The sequence below is a fragment of the Octopus bimaculoides genome, chromosome 10 (assembly GCF_001194135.2).
Source record: "Octopus bimaculoides isolate UCB-OBI-ISO-001 chromosome 10, ASM119413v2, whole genome shotgun sequence".
In the NCBI taxonomy this organism is placed as follows: domain Eukaryota; kingdom Metazoa; phylum Mollusca; class Cephalopoda; order Octopoda; family Octopodidae; genus Octopus; species Octopus bimaculoides.
The window spans coordinates 45,735,618-45,746,745 of record NC_068990.1 but is presented as its reverse complement, the minus strand read 5'-3'; the positions used below and the strand labels follow the sequence as shown (position 1 = coordinate 45,746,745).

Here is an 11,128-nt window from a genome sequence, read left to right as displayed (position 1 = left end):
GGAGCACTAGCAAGTTCTTTTGTTCTTGATCTTTAGGAGATGTCTAAAAAATTATTACAGGTTAGTGACATCAGTGGTTCTCTGAGTGACAAAAACCTGGACGTCCATAAACACACACAAAGGAAATTATTTGCTGTCCTCTTTATTAAGTATAAAACCAATTGTGTTTGCATCTGTATGACGTTCTGTCTTGACTGTGGTGTTTGATAAGTTTAAGAAGATTCAAACCATTTTAATTTTAATAAACATAACAATTTGTCCACCCCTTTTCCCATTTGCACAGCTTCTACCAAGTAAGAGAATCACTGCACTATAGGACATCTGTGTGTATTTACACATTGTAAAAGCAGGTATGGCTGAATGGTTTGATCCCACTCAGTGGCTCCTTGGGTAATTGTCTCTTACAATCGTCTCAAGTCGACATGTACTGTGAAAACCAGGTAAATGGTCTGCACTTATAGTCCAAAGGGCCTGTATTGCACATTGTGTCTTGCTCAAAACTTAAGTTAATAAAGCGGGCCACATTAAATCTAAAGCGCTCCAAATTTTAAAACAGCCTTGATAAATTCAGAAGCACTCAGTTAAATTTAATGGCTTTTTAAATATAAAAAAGGCCCAATAAACCTAATAAATGAAAAGAGGGCTCAATAATTTTTAAAGAATTCGTTAAAAAAAATTAAACAAGTAAAAAAAAACTACAAATTATTTATTTTTTAAATTTCTATCTGCAAGTTTTATGCTTTTCAGAGTAAAAAGGACCCCAATGCTTAGGGACTCCAAGCTTGAGGGCCTTGGCTTATATTGGCTCATACATAAATCCGACGTGGTCGCGCTGCATCTCGTCAGTTACATTTAGGATACACATGTTCGTGAACTACCCAGCCACTTACAGTATATAATTCAATTAGTCGGCAGTGCAGTTGATTACAAAACTGGGATATTCGTCATCGAAACCAACGCCGATCCATTTACTTTTCATTTGGTTGTCAATGGGAAGTTCTATTATTTGAACAGTATTTAACTTACTTCCACATATTTAACTTTTTTATATTTGCTTCTTTTCCTTCAATCAAAACTATGAAACGATATCTATTTTTTAAATTATTACTTAAAAAAGATAAGACAGTTCGGTCAAAAACGTACCCCTGTTTTTACTAAGCACAAAGATTAAATATAAGCCAACAATCTTTTTATATCATCCGAAACGAGAAATATTGATTTCTTCTTGATTGGGCACAACGCCAAGCCTTTTTTCTTTTCTTTTTTCTTTAATAGGATGAATAGACTCAGTTGAATCAAATCAGTAACTTTACAGGTACCTAATTACTCCGATATACCCAACAGGTAAAGTTGCCTCAACCGGGATTTTTATTTGCAGAAACAGGTGGCTTTAGAAACTAAATACCGAGAAAGCACTCTTAAGGTATTTGCCGAACACACCCTTCCGTAAAAGAAATATGTTTCTTTATTTTTAACTTGTTTTATTTACCTCATACGAAATTATGAAATCAGCCTAGTAAGGTGATGCCGAAATAGATACAGTAAAATGAATCCAATTCAATGTTTTTACTGTCTCAATCATTTCTATCGATCATAAACCAATGTATGATTTGTGAAGAACATATCAGATTTGTCCAGCATATAAGGGATCCCCGGTACTTGACACAAGCAGCACACAGCAGTCCACTCCTCTTACGTCGCTTCCTCCTACTCCCGCTGCCACCCTCTTTTTACTAAATGTATTTCCTCCAACTACTCCTCTACCGTCTCTCTCACTTCTTCGTCGGTATTCTCTACTCTCACTACTATCTTTTTTTTTTCTTCCCCATAGGCGGCCGTTGTTTAGTGTAACGAGGAGGTTCTGTTGGTAGTCTGTAGTAGTAATAATACTAATACTAGGATAAAGGAACACACTAAACAATATATTATGGTACTACAATAGCGGCCGTTCACCCTAAGGAACTAAGAAAAATTTTAAAAAAAAATAAGGGCCACAAACACAAAGAAAGTATATATTAAAAGACAATGAGTACTCGACATGAAAAAGAACGTCAACGAGCAGCGCAGGAAAAATACCAAGCTGTTCTATCGCAACTATTGAAGGATGAAGACAACAAATACTGTGTTGATTGTGATGCCAAAGGTAGTGTATATGATATAAATATATATGGTATATGTGTTATATACACATATATAGATATCTATATCATGTCATTCAGTTGCGTGTGAATATGTGTATGTGAATATGTGTAAGTGATCGTCATCGACACCACTCGTGAGATGGATGGATTTCTTTTCTTCCACATTTTTAAGTATACTTGCAATACACTCAAACATGTTACACACAGCCCTCTGAATGCATACACACACATACACGCACACTCGCACACACATACACACACAGATGATGATTGTCACCTGCACTCCTGAAATTTCTCCATTCTGTAATATAGGTGTGTGTGTATGTATGTATATATATATATATATATATATATATATATATATATATATATATATAATATATATATATATATACACGTATATCACTCTTGGTATGTCACTTTGTCTCTCCATTTAGTCTTCTAGTTCTCTTCCTATTGCACATGATTCACCTCAGAAATCGGGAACCTCCCCTTTACTTATTCTCGTTTCATGCTTTCTTATAGATCTGACTCATTTCATTCAATTTTTCTTTCTCTCTCTCTCTCTCTCGAAATATGAATGTTTTAATCCATTCCGCCCCATATTTATCTATACATCTATCAATCCATATTTTTTGACAGCATTTATACACCTGTTTGCACCTCTCATTCACACATCAAGGTTGCTACTTAAATACATACTTGTTTATCTATCATATTCTCTCTCTGTTTTATACACACACACACACACACACACACACACAAATGCTTCTACCATTCTCTCTATACATGCTTTCTATGAATGATGTATATGTACATTTACCTACCTATCTATCTACCTACCTACCTCATCCTATGCTTCTTCAATCTACTCTATATTGTCATTTCTCTCTCCACACATCTAAATATCTAAACCATAAATATCTATTTGGGCGTTTTAGCCAGATAAAATAGGTACCGAGCGAACCAATTAACTGTATTAATAAACCGTTTACTTCGTGCTCTCTCAAGGCCGAGAAAACCAGAGAGAAAATCTAAGCTGTTAACTCTATATGTAAATTGAATGATATTGTTTATCATGGGAACCCACTTTCAATAGTGTTTTATCAGCACTTTTTTTCTCTTACGATGAAACTGTCAGATGTAATCTGTATTAATGTAGACGTCTGTCAAAGAGGGAAGAGTTGGTCACCTATATTACAGGCCTCTACAAAACTTGTAATAGACTCAGGCCAGACGTTAAATGCAGACCCCATGTCAAACTACTCATTGTTTTAGTAATTAGTGTTAGATACATTTCTTTACAGGTTACACGAGTATGTGTATGTAGTGTACTTAATAGAAAAGAATACAAGAATTAGAATCATTTCTTAAAAACAAAAAGATTCAGGATTCCCTTTTGCCTGTAACAGGGTAAGTAGGTCCCTTCAAAATTGAAAACTCATGCCAAACTGACCCACTTGCCTCTTCCCTGCCTTTGTACGGTAAAAAATATTCCAGCCCTGACCGTCCCGTCTTTTGTTTAGGCTTACGGTTTCTTGAACTACATTTGCTAGTGTATCTTCTCTCCCTTTTTAAGACGGTAAGGTTTTGATAGGAGAAAGAGTTTGGCTTTTATTTGTAGCACGTCGAGCAACCACTCAGAAGCTTCCTTGTGTGACTGTTATATAAAGTACTTTCTAGTGTCGGTAGCAGGCCCCTTTAATTGGGAGGAGGCTGTTGAATAGATCCATTCGAAAATTCCTTAGAACCAAGAACTGGTTGTCGTATAAGCTAATAATAATTTTTTTTTTCGACTATAGGCAAAAGGCCTGGAATTTGGGGTGTTGGAGGTGGGGGAACTAGTCGATTACATCGATCCGAGTGCTCAGTCGGTACATATTTTATCGACCCTGAAAGGACAAAAAGCAACGACTACAATGATAAAATATTTCAATTTGCAATACAGAATATTCTTTTCGAGTGAAAGAAACCCCATAGTGTTGTATAGTTTCCTACATTACTGATCCCCCGGCAAGCAAAAACGACCGACATGGGCGTCATCTGAACGATAATCTCGTACAGCTTTCTTCTACTACCTCGAGTTGACGACGACGGACTTTTTATGTATGTCTCTAACAGTGACTTCCTGGAAATAATTGCTAAATTCTTCCCAAACCTCACCCTCACCCCACCCAGTATCTTGTAAAGGACACCGGACAAGGTACAACTGAATGCACAATGTCTAAAAAAAAATGATGAGATGGTCATGGGTGGAATGCTGTTGATCATTAGTGTGCTAAAACTAAACCGAGAATCTCTAGCCATCATTGTATGGATGGTTGGGATGCATTTCATTGTAACTCATTATTGTTTAGAGGCCGAACATGAACGCCACAGTAAATTTCTATCTTCATTTGTACATCCGAGGCGTTCATGCCTTAAGTAAGAAATAGTGATTCGTCTGAATTGTTGCGCGCGCGTGTTTGTGCGGCTTAACGTCTTGTGTCATTCTGCCACGTCTATATCCTTTTTGGAAAGAAATTGTATATGGTGTTATATAAATGTGTGTATAAGAAAACAAGTGTGAACCAGCGAGAAAAGACGTGTATATGGATATCAATGTGAATATGTGTGTTTAAAAATATGTAGTTGTGTGTGCATGTGTATTATTTATTTATTTTTTTCTTTAATCAGATGACCGATTCATTGCTATTTCTATGTCAAAAAAAATCCAGTCTCAGTTACTTCGTTGGAATTTAACGATTTCTATTAATATCAAGAGAAACAAAAACCATCAAAAAAAAAAAAAAAAACTCTTGACATTCGCAGTTCATTGAAGTTTCTGCCTTCCCAGGCGGTGGAAGCTGAGAGAGAGAGAGAGAGATCTGTCAATTACCTCACCCTCGTCGTCATCAAAACTACACTAATGTTTCATTTAGAAGAATCGTACATGTATCCGAAAAAGGTGTTTATTTATTGCATAGAAAACAGCTAATGAAATTGGGAGATGCCCACCCACCCCATTAGTTCGTTAATGCTCATGTACGTATACACATACATGACACGCGCACATATCACATACACGTTATGTTTCGACGCACACGTATTTGAAACTGGTCTTCACTGTTTATTTGCCCCTTATTTTAGTTCACACTTACGCGCGCGTGTGTACACACACACACACACACACATACACACCTGTAGTTTGGTTTCATATAAGTGGCATGCATATACTGATAACTTCCTACATCTGCTCTTTGATGTCGCCCCAGTACAGCTGATCTAATTAATTAATCCTAAAGTAACGTCACATACTAATTAGCTGAGGTTATTATATTAGCTTAGCACCACCGGCTGTACAACTAACTACATGTGTTCAATCTGAGTCATTATCTAACCCATTCCGTCACTCTCTCTCTGTTAACGTTCTCTCTCTCTCTTCTCTTTCTCTCTAATCGCAGGAAATGACAACTTTAAAACAGTCTACGATTTCGTTTGGGTCAGCCCTCTCAAACTATAAAAATCCTACTGGGACCTTCTTTTCTTACGATTGTCTAAATATCTTCCCATTCCCTCCTGGCATAACTGTCGAAATCATCACTTCTCTTATTAAGTCAGTGGTCCTCAAAATGACAAATATTAGTTCCCCATCTCCAAAATGTTTATGAAATTCTTGCCACCAACTCTCATGGCCAGGCATGTTTTTGTAGAATATTTGAAATGATTGACACTGCTTGTATGACAGTGGTTGTTATTTTAGATACATTTTCAGATTAACACCTGCACAATTTTCACTTGGAGGTTAGGGTTTTAGGGTTAGAGTTAGTTAGGGACAGAATTCCCTAACCCTAAAACCCTAACCCTAACACCCTAGTGAAAATCGTGTAGGTGTTAATCTGAAAATTTACCTTATTTTATAACTATCATTCGATGTTAAGACAAGGAGACACAAACACACACTTGCGCACACACACACACACACACACACACACACACACACACACACACACACACACGACGGGCTACTTTCAGTTTCTGCTTGTGAAATCCACTCATGAGGCTATGCTTGGACCAGGACCATCGTAGAAGACACTTGCTCAAGGTACCATGCAGTGGCACTGAACTTGCAACCATGTAATTGGGAAGCAAACTTCTTCCACGCAGTCATGGTGGGATGAGTCATGGCTAAAATGCCTTTCATCATAAGTCTATACATTCAGAACTGTATTTGAACTAAACAACTACTTCCAGGTCATGAATACAGGTCAATGAATCAAAATATATGGTTTACTTAATCTGCTAGAGATGGAAACCAAATCTCCTTCAAACTGCACTCTATCATCTTAAAAAGTGAAAGATGCATTAAATGGTTCCACTTTAGTGTGCAGTCTAACCCTAAGCCCTAACCTAGATCAGGTCATTTCACAGCATAGACTCCAGATACTGCTGCAGTTTGCATGCTGAAGTGGTACGCATTAGATAATGTTATCATTGATATCCTCAAAAAGACAGGATGGTCACAGTTGAAATACATTTGAACATACATGTATTCTCCTCAAACTACTAAAGCAACAAGTTTCATTATATATATATATGTGAGTGTGTAGTACAACATGTGATATATTCAGTATTTTAATATTTCAGTGGATAAAGGTGTTGAGCTGGCAGAATTGTTAGCATGTTGGGCAAAATGCTCAGCAGTATTTTATCTATCTTTACTTTCTGAGTTCAAATTCTGCCAACGTCAACTTTACCTTTCATCCTTTCAGGGTCAATAAAATAAGTACCAGTTGAGCACTGGAGTTGATGTAATCAACTGGCTCCCTACCCTGAAATTGCTGGCCTTGTGCCAACATTTGAAATCATTATTTAAGTAGATGTTGTCTTTGTTTAGCTTCCATGATCAGCCCTGATCAAGTAGACCTGTGATCAAAGGTGTAGCAGCTTTAACTTAGGCATAGTGTATCTTTTCACTCTTAAGAAAGTAGGATGTAGCTAAAGGGGATTTGGTAGTTATTTCTAATAGGACTCTAATAATTTTTTTTTTTTTTTAATCTTTTACATATTTCAATAATTGGACTGCAGTCATGCAGGGGTACCACCTTGAAAAGTTCAATCAAGCAAACCAACCCTAGTACTTATGTTTTTAAAGCCTATTACTTATTTTATTGATCTCTTTTGCCAAACTACTAAGTTATAGGGATGTAAACAAACCAACACCGATTGTCACATGGTGGCAGATAAACACACACACACACACATATACAACAGGCTTCTTTCAGTTTCCATTAACCAAATCCACTTACAAGGTTTTGGTTTTGAACCAAGACTTCTTGGTAGAGATGCAAGCTTTTTAATCACATGGCCATGTCTGCACTTAAATAATGAACAGCCTTAATCAATTATCAACCCTTATTGAGGTTTCATCAGAAGTGTCTGCATCACTTGACCAGTTCCTTGTTTACTGTACTTAAATGATAGTGAGTTAGATAACTTAAATCAACTAAGATTATCTAAGCAGTTAGTAAACAAAAAATCACTCTAGTTGTGTTTAAAATCTAAAAACTAAGGTCCTCCAAGCAGTTAGTTAATAAAAACTTCTGGAGGCAACTAAAATCTTAACAATCAAGCGAGTTAACTCCAATAATATATGATAACTCACTATATTACATTGGTAGGACCCTGTCATATTTGGATTTAGTATGCATAAAACTCCTCTGACATATTGTTGTTATTCATGGTCAGTGTAATCTATTTCAGTACATACACTCACACACATGCACACTAATCACTCTTTATTCTTGCCAACTGAAGAGAATGTGCTTAGCTGAAGAAGCCTGATAAGACTGAAACATGCCCATTGCTTTCACCGGTTCAAAGACTAGATCTACTTCATTGTATTGTCCAAAGATGTTGATCACCTGATCTTACTAAAGTTACCTCCCTTCTTTTCAGATTTTTATTACCCTCTAATGGGAGTTTTTCTTTCATAATTGTTTGGCTAATTTCGGTTGATGTAAGTTTTTCATCTTCCTACATTACACATGGAGACCCTACCATTTTAATGTTTAATATTGCAAAAGACTTTCTTGTATTTTTTCTGTCATTCATTCAACTCGTTATAGTAAATGACAATAATGTTACTTTTATGATATTTCATTGAGAGCTTTTAGTTAATTTTCTGTTGAAAAAAAATCCATTTAACTTCATGACCTCAAGGACCAGAATTGACCTGCAAATAATGTGGTTTGCATGTTAATTCCATGAATGAATCCACAACATCAACATAGAGCAAATCAGATTGTGATGGCTAGTCTCTTTCCTTGAATTCTGTCAAAATTATTGGTGGTTATGGTCTGAAAAAACAAAATCATTTGCAAATCTGTTATTATCGTGAAATTAACAGGTGTGTGGTAGAGGTTAGCATTATTGTAAGGTTGACTACCTGTAAAAATGTAAATTTGACATTTGTTGTTACTGATTATTCTCTATGTCAGCTGTAACCTGGTTGGCACATGTTACAAATACAGCAAATTCACAAACACATCTCATGTGCATCATATATATCATGTTTATAGAATGAATTACTCTTAGACACCATCTGCGTGAAAAACAGTAGTTAGCATTGACATATTTAATACTGGGTGGTGGAGCCATCCAACTTGCTAACTAGAGTTAGGAAAAATAAAAAGCAATAATATCAGTCATTAAGTTACTGTTATGATATTTAATGTACATAGCATCAAAAAGCTAAGTTTAGCTTTCAATAACTTGTTCAACTACTTCATTACACACATTGGCCAAGATGATTTTGATAAAATTTCAGTTTGTTGATAAGTGTGTGTGTGTATATATATATACTTGGTAGATAAAGCAATTAAGAGTATGAAGACAGGGAAAGTCTCTGGTCCATCGGGAATCACTGCAGAGATGCTTCAAATATCTGGTAGAGTCAGCGAAAGTCTAGTCAACATGACGGAGTCATACCCAATGACTAGTGTAGCAGCACCATAGTTAATTGCTAGGTAAAGACAATGCATTAGATACAAATAATTACAGAGGTAACAAGTTATTGGATCAGGTAATGAAAGTCACAGAGAGGGTCATAGCCCAACTAATTAGGGAGAGAGTCAGTCTAGACGAGATGCAGTTTGGGTTTGTGCCAGGGAAAAGCACCACTGATGCTATATTTCTGGTAAGACAGCTGCAGGAGAAACATCTAGCCAAAGATAAACCTCTGTACCTAGTTTTCATTGACATGGAGAAAGCCTTTGACAGGGTCCCCTGATCCTTTATCTGGTGGTCATTGAGGAAACTAGGGATAGAAGAATGGTTAGTGAGAGCTGTGTGAGCCATGTACAGAGACGTTAGTAAGGTGAGGGTTGGCAACGAGTACTGTGAAGAATTCCGGGTAGAAGTAGGGGTCCACCAAGGTTCAGTCCTCAGCCCCCTTTTATTCATCATAGTCCTCCAGGCAATAACAGAGGAATTCAAGACAGGATGCCCTGGGAGCTCCTCTATGCTGATGACCTCACTCTAATAGCTGAGTCACTATCAGAACTAGAGATGTTTCAGGTGTGGAAGGAAGGTCTAGGATCGAAGGGCCTTCAATCTAGCAAAAAAGTCTTAATAAGTAGGAAGACAGACAAACCACAAATCCCTTCAGGTAGATGGCCGTGCTCAGGCTGTAGGAAAGGCGTAGATAGAAATTCCATAAAATGTACCCAGTGTATGCTATAGACACATAAGAGGTGCAGCAATATCAAAGGAAGGCTAACTGGGAAGATAGTTTTTGTATGTGGCAGATGTTCAGGAGCAATAAACACTGAAAATGTGCAGAAAACAACTTCGGTCACATTCCCAGAAGAAAAACTAGAAGTAGTCGATAGCTTCCGTTACCTAGGTGACCAAGTCAGTAGCAAGGGTGGATGCTCTGAAAGTGTAGCTGCTAGAATAAGAATAGATTGGGCAAAGTTCAGAGAGCTGGTGACAAAGGGCCTCTCGCTCAGAGTAAAAGGTAGACTGTATGACGCATGTGTGCGAACAACCATGCTACATGGCAGTTAAAGCATGGGCTGTGACTGCTGAGGACATGCATAAGCTTGCAAGGAATGGAGCCAGTATGCTCCACTGGATGTGTAATGTCAGTGTGTACATGATAGAGGGTAAGCGTCCTGAGGGAAAAGTTGGACATAAGCATCAAATGTGTAAGAGATATGACTGCACTGGTATGGTCATGTGTTGCGTATGGATGAGGACAGCTGTGTGAAAAAGTCTCACACTCTAGCAGCAGAAGGAACCTCTGGAAGTGGTAGATCCAGGAAGATCTGGGGTGAAGTGGTGAAGCACAACCCTCGAACATTGAGCCTCACTGAGGCAATGACAAGTGACCGAGACCTTTGGAGATATGCTGTGCTTGAGAAGACCCAGCAAGCTAAGTGAGACCGTAACTGTCTGTGGCCTATGCCAGTGCAGCATAACCAGCCCATTGAAGAGTACCCTTCAATCATTGGGCAATAAATTGTGCTTGCGAAGACCTGTTGAGGCAAGTGACATCATTGTCATTGCTGATGACAGTACCGCCTGATTGGCACCCATGCCAGTGGCATATTAAAAGTACCATTTGAGCATGATCATTGCCAGTGCCACATAACTGGCTCCCGTGCCAGTGGCATGCAAAAAGCAGCATTCGAGTATGTTCATTGCCAGTGCTGCCTGACTGGCTCCCATGCTGGTGGCATGTAAAAAGCACTATTCAAGCGTGGTCAATGCCAGTACCGCCTGACTGGCCCTTGTACCTGTAGCACATAAAAAGCACCCACTACACTCTTGGAGTGGTTGGCATTAAGAAGGGCATTCAGCTGTAGAAACTTTGCCAGATGAGATTGGAACCTGGTGCAGTCTTCTGGCTTGCCAGCCCCCAGTCAAACCGTCCAACCCATGCCAGCATGGAAAGCAGACTTTAAATGATGATGATGAGATATATATATATATATATATATATA

At 37.9% G+C, this 11,128-nt stretch overlaps 1 protein-coding gene across 3 annotated transcripts in view; it reads left to right on the top strand.

Annotated features, from left to right (window-relative positions):
- The first annotated feature begins 1,785 nt into the window (after window positions 1-1,785).
- The window catches only part of LOC106874158 (stromal membrane-associated protein 1), a 128,559-nt gene continuing 119,216 nt past the window's right edge, over window positions 1,786-11,128 (top strand). The window contains exon 1 of one of the 3 annotated variants that reach the window (XM_014921812.2): window positions 1,786-2,143. In XM_014921812.2, coding sequence (XP_014777298.1) covers window positions 2,026-2,143 — 118 coding nt within the window. In that variant the 5' untranslated portion in view covers window positions 1,786-2,025. The remainder of the gene's footprint in view (window positions 2,144-11,128) is intronic. The other 2 variants (XM_014921785.2, XM_014921802.2) reach the window with 2 other exon arrangements.